This window comes from Lucilia cuprina, chromosome 5 (genome assembly GCF_022045245.1).
Source record: "Lucilia cuprina isolate Lc7/37 chromosome 5, ASM2204524v1, whole genome shotgun sequence".
Lineage (NCBI taxonomy): Eukaryota > Metazoa > Arthropoda > Insecta > Diptera > Calliphoridae > Lucilia > Lucilia cuprina.
Window position 1 is genome coordinate 32731247 of NC_060953.1, and position 22521 is coordinate 32753767.

The 22521-nt window shown below is 28.5% G+C and overlaps 1 protein-coding gene across 6 annotated transcripts in view; it reads right to left on the reverse strand.

Annotated features, from left to right (window-relative positions):
- Positions 1-171: 171 nt before the first annotated feature.
- LOC111674873 (nocturnin) overlaps positions 172-22521 on the reverse strand; it is a 36850-nt gene continuing 14500 nt past the window's right edge. For 2 of the 6 annotated variants that reach the window (XM_023435552.2, XM_046951576.1), the window contains exons 2-6: positions 2606-2850; positions 2341-2406; positions 1799-1920; positions 1092-1739; positions 172-889 (exon numbers count right to left, since the gene is read on the reverse strand). In XM_023435552.2, coding sequence (XP_023291320.2) covers positions 731-889; positions 1092-1739; positions 1799-1920; positions 2341-2406; positions 2606-2850 — 1240 coding nt within the window. In that variant the 3' untranslated portion in view covers positions 172-730. Of the gene's footprint in view, positions 890-1091; positions 1740-1798; positions 1921-2340; positions 2407-2605; positions 2851-3181; positions 3287-6125; positions 6445-10679; positions 11044-16204; positions 18469-22521 lie in introns of those variants that run through there. The other 4 variants (XM_023435550.2, XM_023435551.2, XM_023435553.2 and 1 more) reach the window with 4 other exon arrangements.

Genomic DNA, 22521 nt, shown 5'->3' on the forward strand with positions numbered 1-22521 from the left:
ACGTACTAAAAACAGTTTAGATATTCTTTGTTAAATCTGAATACATCACATCGATAAGAATACTTAGTTAAATTATAAATTATTAGCTTATCTTTGCTCTAGATTATGGAACATTTCCCATGTAGACGGAAAATATAATAATTAAAAGACCAAGGTTTATAAAATATTTATTTTTTACTTTTTATTTTATTATTACCTCTATAAAAGTTATTGATAAATGTCTTGTATTAAAAAAACGAAAAATATATATAAAAAACAATCGCAAAAAAATAAATTCAAAAAATATTAAAAGTAAAAGATAACTAGTGTGTGTATGTTGTATGTAAGTTTAAATTGTGGATGTAACAAATAAACGCTAACTTTATCCATTCGAATGCGAAAGTTTTGGGATATTTAGCATTGGATTTCATAAATCCCTATTTCGTATGTATGTTGTTTGTAGCCATATGAACTTGTTTCAATGTAACAATTATGTAGTAAATATGTATGTGAATAGGTATGTAACTAAAAACTAATATCACAATTTGTAAGAGTGAATCTGCATCTGTGTGGATGTATGTTTGTATTTATGTAGGGTGTCTTTGTATTATTATTTGCGGTAGTAAGTAAAGTATGTGATGTAGTCGATAATTAAAAATCAAATAAACATAAAATCCTTATTCTACTTCGATTCTTTCATTCCCTTTTTAACTTAAAACGTAAAAAAATTTTATTCACTCTTCTGCACAACTCATTGAGTTTTACTTTTCTCCTCTGAGGCATCGTTAGGCTGTTGATCTAGAACTTCAAAATCACAAATCAAAGAGAAATGATCCGAAGGATACTGGAAGCTGGGTGTGCGATTTTTACCAATTTCATCACCTTGTGGAAATTCTAAACAATTTTTTACCTGTAAAATACAAATATTAAGTACAATGCAGAGACAGTTATATACTTTATCTAAAGATTTTGCGACAAACTTATCAGAGAGAAATTTTCATAATTTTACTCAGGAAAAACCTTTTGAATGGTTTAGATATCTCTTCTATTGACTGAGATAAATTCGGAACAATTCTTTAGAAAAGTACGATCTAGTTTGTGGCGTAATTTACCTTCAAATTGTCCTTGGTATAGAACACATAATCTATTGTATGACACACTTCGCCATCTTCACGTATTTTCCAGGTGGTGTATGGTGGCTCATTTTGTATGGACTTTTGCACTTTATCGCAATTGTCTAATTTATCCTTGGTGATATTCTCATTATTGCATTCATCACTCTCAGCTCGTATGTCCGAATAGGCACTGGACAATTTCAAAAATTCACAATTCAAAATGGTGGAATAAACCGGTTCGATAGGTTCAGCATTAAAGTCCCCACACAACATTACAGCACGATCACCAGCAAATTGCTTAACGAAACGTATCAAATCACGACCTTGTTCATTGCGAAGTTTCGAAAGTAAGGAACCATGACGAGCCTTAAGATGTGTAGTGCATACGCAAATTTCACGTCCAGTTGCTTTTATTTTTAAATTGGCCGCTATGGCCACCTGATTACTTTGGACACGCCAAACTTCTAAAATGCGTGTGTCGAAATTTTTCAATTCAAATTTATCGCGTTTATAGAAAATGGCACAGCCATCGGGTCCATTATTCTCTTCAATATAGAGACAAGGTGAGTCGGGTTTTGGAAAGAAAATGCCTTCGTAGTTTTGTGTACCCAAAATATTTTGAAGGAATTTATAATGATCCACTTCCTGTTGAATAGAAAATATGTTGAAATCGCTATTGTTTTAATATATTGGCGTTACTTTACCTGTAAGCATATTATATCGGGATTATTTTGCAAAATTTCTTGTACTATTAGGAATTTACGATTTTCCCAAGTTAAAGCCTCTTCGGGACATCGCACAAAGCCATCGTTATTTTGTCCAAGAGCTGAAAATTTTTAGGAATATATAATTAAATTCACAAATTAAAGAATAACATTTAATAAAAAAAATGTAAAACAAAGTTGAAAATGCGAAAGTGAAATTAACATGTAATTTGTAAACGGGCCCATGCACTGTAATTTGAGTTTAGGATGTTCGATTTAAAATCTTATAATGTTATTAAATTTATATCAACTGTTTAGAAGTTACATAAATACATATTTTGTTCGTCTATAAGAATTTTCAAAATAAATTTCAGTTTCAATTCAACATTTATAAAAACATCTAATAATTTAAATTTGTCTCAAAATTGTTACAAATAAAATATATGCGCATATATTTTGTAAATCAATTAGAAATTTAAATCAATATCAATGTCTACGCAATATCCTGTCAGTTACGATAAAAACGATGTGTTTAAACTTACTTTGTGATAAAAGATTCCATTGCAGCAAACGTATATGATTTGGATCCGATATGGGGGCACTGCATACTGTAGTCAAACGTTATTGTATAAGTTAAGGCAATTTGCAGCAAACGATAGCACAAACGAGACAATAGAAAATTTACATTAAGTCAAAAACAAATTTTATACAGTTTACAATTAAATGTAAGTAAGCTAATAATATTCCAAATACATATATTCAAATCTTTAACAATTATATAAAGCAAAAAAAAATGAATTTACTTACCTCGAGATACAGTATCTAATTTGAGACAACGCAAACCATCTGTTAAGTCTGATGAAACCATTTGAGCAGAGAGTGTAGACAAGGGTTTCAAAAAGAAACGTGTTAGTAGCGGCGGCTGATTCTCACCACGTAAATGTTTGCAATGTTGCAGAAGCTCTGGAGTGCTTAGACCTTTAGGTATCACTAGACTATCATCTTGCGAATCGGAATTATTGATTTTTGGGGCCGAATTAAATGAACCCATTCTATAAAATACAAATAGAGGAAATATTAAAAAATAATATTAATAATTGCATTTAATAAGAAACTATCGAAACATATTCATCAAATTTTAGTTAAAAAACAAAGAAGCAGACAATTAATTATCATTATAAAAGAAACCTGTAAACACTTTCATACTTAATAATTATAAAAATAGAATATCATACTGCAAGTAAGTCCACTATGGCAATGTGTAAGACTTAACCACATACATAAATAACTTTAACAAAACAAATTAAAATAAAACATCTTAAATTTTAACAGGCAAAAACGATTACATTCTTGCTAAGCACTGCTTTTACTGCATATACTCACAAGGTCGGGTTTCTAAATATTATCTTTTTTAAATAAATTGTTATCATAAATAGGGTGTGATTATTACGTCTAGACCCTAAATTCATATTACTGCCAGACACTTTACTGAAATTATAAATGATATCACACAAAATTAAATGTAAACGCCAAAGTCAACTTGTCTCAATAAGTACTAAATACTAATATTAAATTACTAACAATATTTAATTTTTAATCAAATTGTTTATAATTTTTTTGTAATTGTTATCAAATTTAAATTGAACATATTTTTTATGGAATTTTACTATAGAACACACTTAGGGGCATGATAAAGAAATTGTCAGCAAACGAGCAGCGGTTAAATTTGTATTTATGTATTTTAAAATTGAAACAAAAAGAAAGTATGATCGGGTAAAACCAATAATACAAAAATTTTTCATAAAACGTCATTTAGAAAAATGTATGAGATTTAATGATGTGTAAACAACAACGTAAAGGTGGAATAAACCGGTTCGATGGGTTCAGCACTACAGTTCTCACACAACATTACAGCACGATCACCAGCAGATTGTTTAACGACCTTGTTCATTGCGAAGTTTCGAAAGTAAGGAACCATGACGAGCCCTTAGCCGGAACAAATCGTCAACGACTTTTTAGAACAAATTGTACGATTTAATTTGTCGTACGATTTTACAGGATTGGTATAAAACAATTAAAAAGTCAGATGGAAACAGCTGTTTCACTTTTTTATATGTGTTTACATAAAAATACATCCCTGATCTAATGAAACCGGCTTGTTTTTTGAATCATTTCAAAAAATGAAGAGAGCCATACGACTGTCAAATTTTCCATCTGTATTCTCTCTCAATATGTGATGGTTTCATTACATATTGCGTTTAGATGATCACATCCGTACTCTTCTACACAAAATTTTGACAGATCATATTACTTGTGTGATCGTGTAAAGCTGTCTTTAAAAAGCATGATTGAGTGGGCTCTGGAAGACTTGTAATATATTTTACAATACTCACAAAATCAACCGATCGAATTCCAAGGGGAAACTTTCCGAGTATTACATTAGACACTAGGCTTGGAGGATAAGGTTTATAGTTAGTAATCAGTACTCCAATAGAAACCAATTTGATACGATTTGTAGTTTAATTACAATGTTTAATAACGATAAAAGAGTAAGAGAGTTGTTGGAACGTTGGCTGTTAAATTCTAAACAATTATGTCTTAGTTTTTTTAGGGTATAATAAAAAAAGCTGAACTTTTTTATAGAATTGCTCATATGTTAGTAAAGGCTGAGCAAAAGTTTTGACAACAATTCTTTACACATTTAATACATTATAAATTTACTTTTTATCACAATTACTTACAAAAATTTCTGGGTGTACATTTACAGTATTTATTAAAACACACACGTGCATTTAGATTGTATTACAAATACATATAAATTTATTAGAACTGAGGTTCAAGAACTTTTAAATGATTCATACAAAATATCGTTTATCTATTGTATTTGATTTTTTTTTTTTGCTTTTGTAATTAATATTTAAATCGGAAGTTTAATAGACTTATAGCAATATTTTTGTTATAATTAACTAATAATTTCTTTATCTTTTAAATAAAACAACTTGTTAGCTTTTTGAATTTTCATTATAGACTACAGACTTATTAACTGACAGCGACGTCTTCGTCGCTATTTGTTTGTCTAAAATTGTTTTAACTATAGTTTGAATGTGTTGTTGCTGTCATTTGTTTATGACGTCAATTTTAATATAAAATAAATGATCTTGCTATAAAAAAAGTGTTCTATATACATATTTACCGCATGTTTGTATTTTGGAATTTTTGTTATTCATTCAAATAGAAATATTTCGCTGACACTAATAACGTAATAACTAATTGAAAGAAGTAAAATATTAACTGTTAATCGTAAGTGACGAAACGTTGATCAGGTTAAAAACATTTGACAGTTTTTTATTTGAATACTCATATACCACATGTTATCGAAATTTTAAGTTTACCCTCCACTAAAAGTCGTTTAAGTTGGATTAAAACAACAGTGAAATGCTGGAACATTTTTTCTGTCATAAACAGGATATCAGTCTAGAACCTAGAAATTCCAACTTAACAAAGATAGTGAATAACTATATTATTTTCTTTGCGATATTTAGAGGCACGGTCCTTTATAATTTGTTGAGGAAATTTTCAGATTTAGTCTCAGATTTTTACCCATATCTCAGTTATTTATGGACCGATTTTGCTGATTTTCAATCTTCTTAACTTCTCAAAAAGCATGTCTGACAGAATTATTGAAGATTTGGATCTCGAAGATATCTGGAGTCTTCAGAAAATTGATTTCAACAGACGGGCATGGCTTAATCTACTCCGCTATCTATAAGGATCCACAATATATATACTTTATAGGGTCGGAAAATTATATTATAGAAATTACAAACGGAATTACAAACTTATATATATCCTTCTCACGAAGGTGAAGGGTATAAACATTGAACCTTTTGTATACCATTTATTAAAAATAGAATTTAATGTTTACCAAAAAAGTATTACATTCTTGATCAGACTTTATAAAAATTTAAACGAAAGTAAAAGAAATCTCGTTCTCTTGTTTTCTCTTTCAATTTAACTGTTAGAATCTGAACTTGTTTCTGTTTCGTTTTATTATAAATATCGATATAAAATCGGTCAATGCATTCAAATTTTATATATAATTAATTATAAGTATTTCAATTTCTTTAAAACAAACAAAACAAAACAAATTTTTATTTTAAATACCTGTTTGAAAAAAAATCTCAAAGATCAATAAATTGTGAAAAAATGTTTAATGTTCTCTTAAGTTAAGTTAATTATTTAATAATTAATTTGCTAATCATTTAGATTTATGTAGTTAAATTTTGTGTGGATAGTAAGATGGTAAGAGATTTAGATTGATTAATACCTGGTCAACATGACTTTTTGCAAATATGCTTTACGATCATTCTTGCACGGTGGTTTGCCGGCACGTTTTATTTCCAACGATTGTTCCATATTTGACATTTGATCGTTTTTTGTTGTTGTCGGTTTTTTTAATTAAAGGAACAGTTTTTATATACTTTTCAAGTTTTGGTTTATTCACACAACAGTTTCACTTTTACTTTATAAAAATTAGGAGTAATTGCAAAATAATTTTAAAATTGCGACAAAAAAATGTTTAAAATAATGTGTGGATTTTGGAGAGAAGAGGAATTTGTTCTTGAGCAAACCGTTCTTGAAAGAGGTTTTTATAAAACTGATTTTGCTGAAATGTGAAATATTAGAACGGGAACTGGTTGAAATAATTTTTTGTTTTGTTTTGTATTTTAATTTTTTTGTTACTGCTGCCGTTTAAAGATTTTGTTTTTATTTATTTTTTTTTTATTTTAATGTACATACAGATATTGTATCTTGTATCTCACGTGCGCCCTCAACGAAAACGAAAACTACTACAAAAATGTATCAGTAAATAGTAATCAGGCGGTATGAGAGTGTAAATTTTGAGTATCAATAGAATTGGCTAAAGGAAAATAAAACAATATAGACAAAAAATACAAAAACTATACATACATACATACATACATACATACATACATACATACATACATACATATATGTATAAGAATGAAGTTGAATTGACATCTTGTTTCAATAGTCTTAAAAAAACTTTGTATTTTCTACAGACAAATCGCTAGACGGTTAGAGGGACAAATCTACATATTCTCAACATATTATATTCGATCGTACTTATTGCTCGTACATAAGTATTTTGGAGTTTAGTTTTTTCATACATATTTTATTATTGTTAAATGCTTGTTATTTTCTTTTGTTTGCTATTGTCATTATTCAATAAGCTTTATAATAGTGCAAAAAATACATTTATGCATGATCATACTTTGTTAAATAAATATAAGTGCGCAAAAAGGTTTAAAACTTTTTAACACATAATAATTAAATTCTAATAAATTTAGTTTTATTATTAGACTAGAAATACAATATTGCGGCTGTGGAGATGGATAATTTTTTATATTGAGTTTTGACAACTTAAATCGTTGAAGAAATCCGCACCAAATTAAAATTTATGTATTTTAAATTGTTTACGAATTTTCTCTCATTTACATTTAGAGTTGCCATGCCATTCATACTTTTAATGGACAAAAACCATGTGGTGAATTAATATACTATGAAATACAAAAACAAAAAACAATAAAATGGCTACAAAATCCGCAACCGTAGCCACATTCCATTTAATTTACATTTTCTCTGGGAACCAGAAAACGCAACCACATCCGCAGGTTTGTATTTCTACACTTGCATATCCCAGGTTATTATTCCTAATTCATTCCCAAGACAAATGTATTTTATTGTATTTACATATGGGCAATTCCATGAAAAGGTACTGAAAAAATGAAACACTTATAACTTCTGCATTTTTAAAGATAATTCAGCAAATTTGGTATATGACCAAAGACGAAGACTTGAAAATTTTTGAAATCGGTCTATTTTTATACCTCGCCGGACCCGAAAATATCACTTTTTAGCTCATAATTCTTTTAATTATAATAATATCCATTTAAAAATAGGCAGATCTAAATTATTTATAAGTATAAACCTTTATACCAATTTTCATAACGATTGGACCTCATTTGACCCTAGTTTCATTTAAAGTTTAATTTCAGAAAAACACTTAAACGTCCGTAACTCACCTCTAATCACTAGTATTATGATAAAATTATGCACAAATAAGTTTTATATGAATTAAAATCACACCCTAGAATTTTATAAGGATCGGTCCATATTTGACCCTAGTCGCCATATAACTCCAGGTTTTTACTTTTATCTATAAATTGCTTAAGCATTTATATATAAGACTGCACTTTCCTACTCTTTTAGATTTGTTAAAGTGTGTATATGCATCTATTTCCAAAATAAATATTTTATAACCTACAAAAATCAGAAGAAAAATCTGTCACATACGATGTGTCACGTGCGATATTTAAAAATATTTATTTTAAAATTATATTAATTGTTTTTTTTTTAATTATGGGTTACTAATGAAAAATATGTCCCATAGTGTAAGAAATAAAAACAAAAAAGATACACTTACAGAATTCGCAGATTTTCGTAAATATTTATTTTAAAAACACATCCGTTTTTTGTCACGTATTATATCGCCATATTTTGGAAAACAAGGTTCCGAATGGGATGATTCCCTTTGCAAATATAGTATTCATTAAATGGAACAAAATGACAAAATTGTTTTCCAAGTACTCCTAATTTTACAAAATCTATACCACTCTGAAGGCATGGAATTGCCCATATACGTTTTTAAACAAAAATGACTCCGGAATACAGTATAACAGTTATATGTACGTAATGCACAAGTTACTTTTAAATATTGGTCATACTATAAGGTATAGTAGAAAAAAGATCACACTTGGTTCTAGTACCTCCTCAGAAAATTACTTTAAACAAATAAGTTTAATAAAAATTAAAATCTTTACCTTATATCGTAAAGATTGGTCTATAATTTAACGTTCATAATTGACATGAAAGTTCCCTTACAATTATTAAACAAGGTGTAAATTATTGTCTATATTGTATTCATTTCAATAAATATCTAGATACGTAAATATAATAAAAAAACAACATATTTTCATACACATACGTTACATTGTACAATTGAGATGCTCCTGTTTATTATACAGAAGATAAAGAGAATTTTGTATTGAATTGTTTTGCATTTTTAATTGTTTTCAAAAACAATTGTTTATGTTACGAGTTGTACTCGCACTCTTCTTGTTGTTGTTTCTTGTTTTTATTGTTATTTTGTTTATTTATGCAAATTTATTATAAATAAAATATTTTAAGAGAATCTATGCTCATAATTATTTATTTATACAAAAATAAAAAAAATCAACATCTTTTGTGTTTGATTTTTCTTTTTAAATTTATTAAGAAATCTTCAATGAAAATCGAAATGAAAATATCACTTTTTAATTGAGTTAATTAAATTTGTTTATGTTTGCAAGATCCCAGCAAAAAAAATATGGAAATGGATGTAGTATTTTCATCACAACTTGTAATCCGAAGTGCTTCAAATTCGGGTGAAAAAGCTATGAATTTTACATTGCGTGTCATTAGAGGGGTGTTGTTTATTTTTGGCAACTCTGAACTACATCTAATCTCAGTTTTAGAAGCGCTAAAAATCCGATTTTTGGATGTCAAAAATAAAACACATTCTCCTAATGACACGCTTATGTAAATTTCACTAATTTTTCACCAAACCTTGATGTAATTCATAAATGTTATCTCACTTTTATCTGGGTTTGCATTTTTAGATTGTGATTAAGATGTAGTTTGTAAAGTATGGCATCGATTATTATTTGCTGGGATGTATGGAAAATTTATAATTCTGAAACAGTAATACTAACTTAAGCCGGCTTTACACGATCACACAAGTAATATGATCAGTCAAAATTTTGTGTAGAAGAGTACGGATGGGATCGTCTAAACGCAATATGTAATGAAACCATCACACATTGAGAAAGAATACAGATGGAAAATTTGACAGTCGTATGGCTCTCTTCATTTTTTGAAATGATTCTAAAAACAAGCCGGTTTCATTAGATCAGGGATGTATTTTTATGTAAACACATATAAAAAGTGAAACAGCTGTTTCCATCTTACTTTTTTATTGTTTATTCTCTTTTTTGTCATACGGATGGAATTTCATTTTACATTTTCATTAGACTTGTCGTACGTAAAGTGTGATCATGTGAAGTGCCCTTAATATATGATATATGATATGATACCTTACAACACTTATGCTTATTAAATGTGATTTATTTTTTTATAATAAAGTATTTATCTTTATCTATATGAACAAAAGGAGGTTTTATATGGGAGCTAGGGTCAAATATGGACCGATACCGATAAAATTTTGAAATGAAATTTATTATGATATTAGTGTTTATATGTATGTATGTGAATTTTGGATATTCAAGTCGTATTCTGAAGGGGATTTGTAATTTGGCAAGGTCATCAAGGCTTTGATAAAACTTATTTGTACCGATTTTTATCGAAATACAAAATTATGAGCTCAAAAGCCCATTTCGGGGGGTTCTATTGTATGGGGGCTAGACTATAGACTAGACCATAAACCAAACTATAGACCAGATTATAGACTATAGTCCAGACTTTAAACTAGACTCTAGACATTGATATATATCTTGAAATATATAAATAATTAATAACTACGACCAAATTCACAATTATCTGCCGAAATTTGTCACATGTTTTGTAATTTTTGAAAATCTTCACTTTTTTCCAAAAGCACTTTGATTGTTGTTTTTTAATTAAGTTTAATATCTGTTTTAAAATATGACATCATTTTATTGTTTTTTTTTTTTTAAGAAAAATCACCAAGAGTTATTGTAGTCTCATTAAATAAAATGTAAATAAATAAATTCAACTTTACCTTGGGATGGGTACAGCAACACGGCGCGTAAACGTTCTTGACGTTACAATTAAACGTGATGATTTTAATAAAAACTCCATTTTTGTTGTTGTAATTTTTAATTAGTTATTAATAATGATTAATTATTTAGGTTTAAAATACGAATATAATATCGAAGTATTTAATACTTTTAGTAGGTCCTTGCAATTTGTAATTCTTAGGGAATCGTATTTTTTTGTTAATTTTTAATTACCAAAATACGTCTATAAAAACGTTAATTTTTAACACTAAATTATTGCATATAAAAAGTTAATTGGACCATATAAAGTGATATAGAAATTGACAATATCATAATGTCAAATAAACGATTTTGTGACAAATGTTCCTAAAATGAAATAGAATTTTATTAAGTTGAATTAATAATTACATTTTTACTAGATAATTGAAATCTTTTACCATTGTAATGCCTTTATATGCCAATAAATTTGAACAAAAATTGCGGAAAATTTTTAAACGTTTAATATTAAAAACAATTTATTGTGTTTTTTTGTTTCAGACACAACGACGTTAGAAATTAAACTAATGTCTGATAATACATATAATATTATTTTTTTACCATTTTTCTATAAAACATCTGTATATTACTAAATATTTTTCTATTATTTAAAACTTGTTAACAAATCTTATCAGTCTTGTCTAATAAAGAAAACCTAGACGATATTTAAAATATTATAAAATGAGAAATTTTCTTATCACAAATTCATCTAACATTATCACTTGTCTCACTTACATTAATTGTTACTTCAAGGTCATTACAAATCACTCATTTAATTGTATTTATCATTTAAAATACAAATGTATGTACAATGTACTTATGTTGCAAGTTAATTGGAAATTAATTTGCTAATATAAGCAAAAATTCTTGAGAGGGATCAGTTGAGATAGCCTTACACTACTCTTCATTTTAAAAAAACTAATCGAACCACTATTGAAAATAGTTTAATAGTAAAAGCTAGAGCAATAAAAAATAATAAAAGGTTTCACACGAACCGCTTTGTAAAAAGTGTTCATAATTTTCTATCTGTTGATATACTGTTGATAAGTAAAACCGCTTCTTTTTCACGTGAACAGTAAACCGACTTAAAAGTTTTGCTCACAGAGAAAAATTATTTATTTTAAAATTCATTCATTTAAAAATATTATATTTAAAGTGACTCTTGATTAATTATAATTATGATTATATATGTATATGTATTTCTGTATTTCGGGTTTTGTTTGTAACGCACAAAAATATTGATCCTATAACAACCTTAAATAATATTTGTTTGGTAATTTTTGGGGGCTACTTATCTCTCCGACAACCAAACCTTCTTGGATTAGTCAATTTAATTTTTTGTTTGATTGTCGATATATATATCGCCTCATAATAGTTAGGATATAGAATTTCTTCTCATAGGTAACTTCTAAATCTTATGTATCGTTTCGCAAATAAAGTTGTCAAGATCAGTTGACAGATTCGCCTTAATTGTCACTTAAACCGATATATATATACATACACTAAAAAGTATATTGGCAAGTATATTTGCCTATGGTCGTCAAAGAGTTAAAACACGTACGTTTTATTTTTTTGCAATTTAAAATGGTTAAAATCGGCCTTTTTGTCATCTAGTTCTAATACTACTGAAAACCACATTTTTTTAATTATGTTAAATAAATATGAATCTCGTCAAGAAGCTATTTTTAAGCATACCTATTAAGATTAAAGCGAACAAAAAGCTCTTAAAGAAAAACCCTAAGGCATCAATTTTCAAATAAATAATTTTGAAAAAAAAATAAGTTACATTTAATCCACTGTAACTCAAAAAGTTCTTTACCAATCTTTTGTCTTAACAACTTTCCGACCCGATCGGAAGACAAAGGTTTCCAAAGTTGAGTCCCTTGATGATGAAATCTCTTATATAAATATGTAAAACTAGATTTTTGTACCCGGCGTTGCCCGGGGTTTTAAGTGGTTTCATAACATTATACATAAGTATTCTCCTGTCAGAATTAAAGTAAAAAATTAATTTAAATGCTTTATTATTAAAAAAGTTGCTGTAGGACATCATATGGTCGGCCATGCCCAACTATAAATTTTTATGTTTATTAATTTGTTTTATTTATTAATTGAAAATGTGCATAATTGAGTCCCTTTACGCAGCAAATACAGATTTCCCTTTTTTACCAGGATTTTCCCTAAGACTGGGGTTTCTAAATATATGGACATATGTGTGAGACTCTCAATATCAAAGTTTATAATATTTTGGATTAAGAATTAAAAAAATCGTCCTTAAAGCTTACTAGAACTTTTGTACTAATTTTGCCAGATTTTCGCCATTTGGCCTATTTTTTCCCCTTCCGGTCCAATTTTCGTAACGGCACTTTGCTAATATAAGTATATTTCTAAAAAATTAAGTAGTTTAAACGAAAATGCTATTGCTTAATGATAGTCAAAATCAGCATTTAATATCAAAAGTACTCATTTGCCCCTTCTGAAAAATATAGCTTATAACACCCTCCAAGTATAGATCTATCTTTGATCCAAATTTAAAAAAAATCGGCCAAGCCGTTTAGGTGTGACTGACGAACAAACAAACAAACAGGCGAACAGACTTACAAAGATATTTATAATATATATTAGGATTTCACAAAATCGATGTCTTCCGATGGGAATGGGGGTGTTTTGCCATCAGCCGCAACAAATGTCTTTCTTTAAGACGGCATCGAAAACAAGTTTCCTAATTGCAGAGGAACACATTCCATTGTGATAACCAAGGAAACCAAAATATGCAAATGCATGTTTTTTGTGGAGCGTCGTATGGACTCATGGATAAGATATTTATACGTTTCAGACCAATTTAAGAATTTTGGCAGCGATTTGTTAGAGCATATTTTTACATTTTTTCCCCATAAGAGCATAATTTTGCATGATTTGACTTTTTTAGCATATTTAAGGCATATTTTCGAGTTTTTAGAGCATATTTTACTTTTTTAGTGCATATTTTGATGTTTTCGCATTTTTTCGTTTTTGTACATTTTCAAAACTTTATTTAAAAAAAATAAAATTGAATTTTTTTATTTTTAATTTTTCAGCCTATTTTACAATTTTGAAAAAAAATCGTTTGTAGAACTTAAAAACTGCAAAAAATACATTACTCTCTCGAAAACCAATGTTATAGTTTTTTGTTCAATAAAGCATGACATTTTAAATCAGACATAAAACCTATTACTTTTGATTTCATGAGACCAATCCATTTTTATAGTTAAAAAACTCAATTTAGGAATTTATGACAACACCGATTAAAATGTCAGTTTAGAAGCTATGAATACAATTGGTAGAAATGTGTCAAACTTTGTCGTTTGAAATATGTTTTTTGGGGTCCAAATGGTTTCATGTTATTTATTGGTTATCTGAACGTAAAACGGAATTCTATTAAACTAGTTCTTCAAACTATGAGATGAATCAATTATAAAAATCTTGTAGGGTAAAATATGACACTAAACATTTATTATTTCATTACAATTTCTGTCTTTTTGAGCTTTTCAATGTTAAAAAATAATGAAAAATTTTATTTTTAGAGCATATTTTTTGAATTTTAAGAGTATATTTTGAGTTTTTTACGCCATATTTAAAGCGCTTAAAACACTTTTTTAGAGCATGTTTTCGGTTTCCCTGGTGATAACGATAAAACTGTGAAACACACTGTTATGGCAGTGCTCTAGGGAATCAATAGAATTGAATACCCTACTGTCGCCCTCTCCTGTACGCGATCGAGTAACTCCAAAATAGACTTCGAAGCTCCGGCTAAAATATATATGATAGTTGTCATCCATTTTCGGACGGTTATAGATGGTGTAAATAGTAAGGAGTTCAGATGAAGGGAAGTAGAAACACATTAAAGTATCTTTCCATACTTGAAAAATGTGTTTAGTTCAGCGGAGATCGGACTGTATCTTTATGCCCAAAACATCAAGAGTTTCCGATTCCTTCTATGAATACAGATGGAACAATATAATCTATCTGTCTTGTTAGAAAACAACATTAAGTCTTGCCAGCGTTAAAATTAACTCTATTAACACGATGCCATTCAGAGATTATTATCAAGTCGTAATTGAGTGATTTGCTCAAATCTCTAAAGGAATGAATAATAATGACAAATGGAATGACTTCTCCCTAACGAAGCCTAGTAACTTTCCCTTAGAGCGATATCTGCGGTTGTTAAGTAAGTTGTTGGTTTCTAAACACTTGACAAGGGAAAGTTATCTATACTTTCCATAACTTTTGAAAGAGCTGAATAAATTGCTATTGTATCTCTCTTCTTATAGTTTGGCTTTACATAATATGGAATGCTGTTAAGAGTAGCTAATAGACGATTCTAGCTCGTTCAGATCACTGCTTCAAGACTAGTGGCACCTAGTCCAGCAGGCTATTTAACGACACGAGCTCGAGAGAATATATGTGGCATAGTTACTGATAAGTTTTTGAGCTCAGCAGTGGTTGATCGATTTCCGCAAGCAAGAATGACTTGCGACTAATTTAGTTAGAAGTTGAATAGTTTTTGAATTGAAGATCTAGCATTAGCCATTACATTATTAACGAATGAGCTTTTTCGCGTCTTAGCTTTTAATTTTGGACTTTTTTGTTATTCCGCAAAATTTTAAAAGCTTTCTCTCTGTATCTGATTACATTTTTGTACTTCTAATTAAATCAAGATTTGTGCCCTACTTTATTCATCATTGAAAGAAATAACTTAGTTAATACAATGTTTACTCCAATCTAAAATTTTCTAAGAAAGGATCGATTATTCAAAAGCCGTCTTATTTACATTTTAAAATATCAAACATTTGAATTTTACATCTTAAAGGAATTTTACAAAGAAAAATATATTAATAAACTTTTTTTTTTATAAATCAGAAAAGCTTTCGTAGTATCACCGTTAAAATAGTTTAAGGTGTATTCATGTTTTATCAGCAATATCAGAATTTCAATTGAACTTGAATCACAACAACAATAACAAAACAGATCATAGACATACACAAATCTGAATTACATTTTTTGCGCACTTAAAATTATCGAATGAAATAGAAAAAAATATATATTCAATAAACTACCATGAACCATTAAAAATAATAAAATTGAAATAGTATTTGTTTCTAATCAATGATAAAATATTTTTTTACTGTATCAAAAAAATTGAAATTGTTTAGGAAAATATTGTTAAACTACAATTTAATAATTCTTTAGAATGACCACAGCACAACCTGAAACTGAATTTAATATAATCTTTAATTAGAGCTATGACGCAGATGGTATAAATATTAAACTGTCGGTTACTACCAAAAGAACCAGTTTGAAAATCGTTGCTGTTCAATACATGTTTGTATGTAACATAACAATTAATTTATTATAAACCATTTATGATTTATAAACATACAGATGTACTAAATACTTGGTTTCAAAATAAATATAGAGAATAAAAAAATATTTATATTTTTTGCACAATTACCTTACAAGATAGAGTAGTAATTCGCGTGGTGGTTCATAGTCGTTATCGTAGTACGGAGACACAGTGTCTAGTGTTTTGTGAGTCAAATTTTGTGTTGTAACGGCATCGGGCACACCTTGCACATCGTCTTTACCATTATTAACATCGTCATCATTAACATTACATTCAACGCCAACATCGTTGCCGTCTAGACCAGTTTGTTGTTTGCCGTTGTCATCTACTCCTCCGGCAGACGAGGTGGTGGATACATGTGTATTTTTAGATTTATTTTCATGTTTTGTTGCCGCCGCAATTGCTTTAGCATTCTCCATTTCAATTTCCAGTTTACGAGCGGCCAGACGTTGTTTTATTTTTGATGTTGAGGTCATTGCCGAGGTCTTGGCAAGTGCTTCCGCAATTTCAAATTTCTCACGAAAATCCTTGAGCATTTTCAATTCGTGTGGATCAATTTGTACGTTTGTATGCGTTTCGCCAGCATTTTCGACTTTAGGTGATAATTCGTTTAATGGCGATGATAATGAAGAAGTTGCTGATGACGTTGATGGTGGCACAACTATACTGGTCACTATATCTAGCAATTCCTTAGGTGGTTGTTGTTTCTCCAAATCCTCATCATCGCTACTCATGTTGGCATTTTGCATTAAAATATTGGTAAGAAATTTCTTACGCTGTATGGCTATATTACCGGGAGGTCTGAAAGGCAGTGCTGATGGCTTAATAGCCAATGGTGACATTTCCTTTTTATCTATATGCCTTACCGGTCGAGGAGGTAATTGTGGAGGTGTATCATAAATTTCATCAATAGGCTTCTCCAAAGAACTCTTTACATATTCACTCAACAATTCTTGATTATTTAAAATTCTCTCAGAAGGTGTAACCAAGCCCGCTAAACTAAGTCGCAAACGGCATTCTTCGGTGCATAAACGTCTGCACATTTCATTTATAGCACTTGGCCGGGTGGTTAATTCAGTGGGTGCAGAGCCAACACAGGTCAAGCAAGGTGTATAAAATTTAGAATTTCCTATGAGAGAAATATATTCGTCAGAGTTGGACTTTCGACGATCTCCTTCTTGATCACAATCACCGTTGCTGCTACTGCATTCTGATACTAAGATTTCATAATCCTGTTCTAAAATTTCCACTTCATCGTCAGTATCCAAATTGTGTAACTGTTGTTCTGAGGATTTTTTCAAATTTTCAACATCACGATTAGGTGAGTTGTCATGTATGGGAAAGTACAAGGGCGGCAGTTCTTGCTGTGTTGGCGAGATATTACCTATGTCGGCATCGCTACGTATATTATCTGTTATTTGCAATCTAGACGGTGTATAGTTGAGAAGTAGTGATGTAATTGGCATAGATTTTCCTAAAGTATCAGAACGTCGATGTCCGCGATTCTTTAGGGTTTCTGAACCGAAATTATCTTGATGAGACTGCATTTTTGTAACTTTTAAGTTTGCGATTTATATTGGTGAATATATTATGGATTATTATTTTTTCACTTTTTACTTTTCATCGCATATTTTTAATATAGACGTTTATAATTAATTCCGAATTTAAAAAATTAGTTTTTCATATTAAATTGTGCTTCAACTCCTAAATGTTGTTTGAAATTTAACAGAAGTGTTAATATTTTATAGACGACATATCTAAAAGCTTGTCTCACATTGAATATTTCATAGGACTCTAAAAATAGGATAATAATAACTCGATCCACTCTAAAGTTTTTTAAATATTTTAACGGAACAATTATTGATTTCACGTAAAGTATATTTTCTTAAGAATTATGTTAAATATATATATGATATCGGAATTTCTAACAATAAGTTTTTGAGATATCGTATCTTAAATTATGAAAAAGTTATTTAGCCATGACATCTTTATTTATAAAGTTATTTATGTCATCGACGTTAAAATAAAATGTTACCTAAATCTTGGAACAATCTAAAATTTCCTTATAATATTTTTAAATTTTTGTTGGACTGTGTAATTACCGGAATCTCATTATTCTTTACTTTTATTTAGCTATGTTAATATACATTGGATATTTCTTAATTATAAGATCCATAAATTTTACAAAATGTTTTCTTTGTTATGAATCTGTATCCGTTCATATTCCATTTTAATTGAATGTTAACTGGATATTTAACAATAATAATGTATCGTAAATCATATCTTGAACTAAAGAGCTGATGCGATACGAGTTTATATTATCCGAGTTGGTACCAATAATAAATGATACATAAATGGGCACAATTACTTCCTTTTCACATTTAAAAAACTTTTTTTATATTTTATGAAAATAGTGATTGTTACACTTCATATCCATATAAAGATTACGGAAAATATTTTTTCACTTAACATCCTTTAGATTATTTGCTATTCAGAAAATAACATTAAATTTATTGTAGCTCTTAGAGAAACTCTGTAGAGTTTGAACGTTTTTAATTATTCGAAAACTAACAGTCACTATTTCAGTTATCATTATCACTCACTGACTTTTATTATTTATTTTCTTAATTAGGTATCAATTTAGTTATTATGTCATTATTTTTTTAGTTATTGTTTTGTAAACATTTTCGTTTTTTTTTCATAGAAAAGTTGAGACTCCTTTCAGCTCCTTAGGTAATGGTAGACAAACCATTACAATTGATTTATGTAAAGCAATTTTATATTTAAAAATTATCATATTATTCAATTAAAAAAGAAAATTTTATTTTATAAAAAATTATAATTGTGTGTATTTTGTTTATGTTATTGACGTCCAACTTGCGTTTAGAACATGAAACTAGTAAATCCGAGAGACAATAAGTGTTCCTTATTTATATGGCTAAAACCGAGGCTATCCACAATTTCACACACTTACACACATCCGTAAACATTAGTACACACTCCCAAACATATTTATAAAACCAAAAGCAGTAAACATTGTTTGGGTGAATGTAGGTATGTATGTACATATGGTATGTATGTACATATATATGTATTTATCTGAATAAATGGTGAGTGAGTGAGTAACTTGACAGCTAGTCAATATTATTGTAGTACAAATGAATAGTAAGTAACTGATCTACAAGTGCTTGCCTGCTGCCATACTTCCTTCCTTTCTTCCCTACTCTGCTCTTGTCTAGTCTGATAAAAAGCAGCAACAGACTCAACACAATATTAACTCTACCAAACAAACATTATTTGGCCCGAAAGCCGGCCAAAGAGTTAGACAGGCAGAGAGACAGTCAGTCAATCGATTAGTCATTCAGTCTGCTAACCCACCAACCAATATTGCTTACACGCTAGTTTACAGTCTTCCGCCTTAGGCTGGCTGGCTGGTTAACTAACTGGCTGCTATCTGACAGATTGACTTGTCTATTGGTTGTTTGGTTCGTTATTTTATTTTATTTTTATTTATTTATTTGTTTAGTGACAAAACAACAACAAAAATAGTTAATATCTTTAGTTGTGATTTAGTAATAATAATAATAAAAAACTACTGTTTTAGAATTTAACTTTTATTTATTATTCTTATGTTTTTGTTTTGTTTTTTTTGTTTAAGTTTTCTATTTATTTTAATGATGTTTTTGTTATTAGATAAATTAAATTAAAGGCAATCAACAAAAATTTAATAAATCTTATAAGAGAATATTAAGTTTACATTTCTTATTTTAGGATTTAAAAATTAAAGTCAATTTGGATATTTTCCGTTTCTTTATTTATGACGAATTAAAAAAAATATCAATTATTAACATTTTTGATCTCTTTAGGGCAGTAAACGGTAAATTTGAAAAAGTCGAAATCTCGTGAAGTCCTAGAAGTGTTCGATAATAAATCACTTCCTACGCATCCGGTGAAAGGTTTTATAGTACCCGGAGACCCAACTCGTGGACTTCGCTGAATTCTACTGAAACCTCGACTAGTAGGGTATAAGTGCCAGACTCCGCTAGGCGATTAGCTACTAGGGCGCTAAAAACCAAACCTTCTTTCAGATTTTATAAACAGACACCTATATTTGAGTCGTTAGAACTTCGCGCTAGTCGCAAAAACGAAGTTTTTTTTGAAATTTTTGACACGAACCAACAAAAATTTGGTAATGACTTACAAAGCTTGGAAAGAATGCATTCTATTTGGAATTAATTCCTGAATTCCTAGGCTTTATATTCTATTTAATTAATTCCTAAGAGAATTCATTATTTATATGAATGAATTCAATGGAATGATCGTTCATATTTGTTTAATTCCTTCTATTACAAATTGAATGAAAGAAAAAAATTTAATTCAATTTTTAATATACAGAATACTTTTGAATTATAAAACAAAACTTTCATTCAATCTATTTCAAATTGAATGGTTGAAAAATTTTTAAATTCAATTTGTAATAGATTGAAATCAAACAAAATTTATATCATTCAGAGGGAATTTAAAAATCAATAGGAATTGTTGAAATTAATTTTAATTCAATTTGTAACAGACTGAATGCAAACAAAATTAATTCATTCAGAAGGAATTTAACATTCTATAGGAATTAATTCATTAGAGAATTAATTCAACTACATCGAAAGCTTTAAGAATTAATTCTAGGAATTAAATCAAAGGGAATGAGTTTGAAGAATTGTTAATTCTTTAAAATATGAATCAATTTCAAATAAAGAATTAGGGAATGAATCCTTTCATGCAAAAACGATTATTAAGTTAACAATGGTTGTTAACTTAATAATAATCTATGGAAAAAGTGTGCAGTTAACCATTGTTAACTTTAATAACCGTTTTTGCATAAGATTTTTAGACTTCAATGACCGTCTGCATTACTTATAAGTACTCTTTTCATAATCGACAATGATTGTTAACTCAGTACAGCTTTTTTTCGTTAGGGCCACAGTCAAGGTACTACAACTTCGGCAAAACTAGCTTTGCTAATCTTCATTGAATGTTCAATCACATTAGCATTGCATTATTATAGGTCATTTATACATTCCCCAAAGGTCAAGTGTATAACATTTTAAGACATTATTATTTATAGTTTATAGCTGTAAAATTTAGAGTCTAAATACTTAAAAATATTTAAATTGCAAAAAAAAAACAATAGAAATTAACAAAATTGACAAAGTCTACTTGTACTATCTAAATAGTACAAACTCTTAGATAAGATTATGACATTAAAATAAACTTTCCTAAAATAATTAAAAATTGTGTTTAATGTACTTAAGGTAATTTTTAATTTTCTATCTTAAAAAGTATATTTTGATTTAATTTTTTTTTATTTTAATAGCCTGTTGAAATTTGTAATAGACTTAACACAGTCTATACACATGTTTTGTTTATGCCAAATACGGAATGAATTTTTAAATGTTATTAAATTGATTACGTCCTATTTAAAAATTATTTATACTTTAAATAAACAGAGCAACCGATAATTTAGTCTTAATAGAATTTAATGGATGTAAAGAAAATAATTAAAGATTTTTTTGTAATTACAGAAGAGTGTGAAAAATAATTTTTAATACATATTTTCGATTGCCCTGCTTTATGACATACATATGTAAGTACATAATATGTATGTATGTCGATTCAAATTGGTGATCTTGTTTGCCATGTATGTAAAAAAAATCTTATTCATACTTTCTTTATTGTTTTTATGTTTGGGTTGTCACAGTTACGAGTAGTATGTACACTTGTACACTTGATGATTTAAATAAAAAACAATTGCAAAATATTTTCCAAATACGTAAAGAGATAAAATCTAGCCAGCAGCCAACAAATTTTGGAGGTCGCAATGTTGGACACTTTTTATTCGAACAATTCAAGATACTTTATAGTCAAATTGTTCGTATCGGCTTTATTTCACATTCATGAGTATTTTAAGATTTTGAATCGATTTATGTTATAATCGAAATATAATACTTCAAATATATCTATTGCTGATATGATTTTAAAATAACTTTAGTGCAAAACGCAATTACCTAAATTTAAAAAAATTGGTAAACCTAAATTTAAAAAAAGGTAAAAATAAACCTTCAGTATTAATTATGGACTGAATCTCATAAAATCTAGTTAACAAATTTCCCAATTATAGTATTAAAAATGTGTTTATATTTTATTACAACGTCAATGTCTAAAACGAAAACTGTGACCGTTATGGATTTTCCGATAAAGATATACTTTTGAGGTTAAAGCTTATAGACAGAACTCTGTAGAATCTGATAGCGCAATTTAAAACTTAAAGTTTATGAGGGATTGTGTAGTGGTTATCAAAAAATTTGTAAACTATATCGATTTTAAATACAAACTTATATTTTACATTTTACGAAAAAAATTTAAAAGAATAC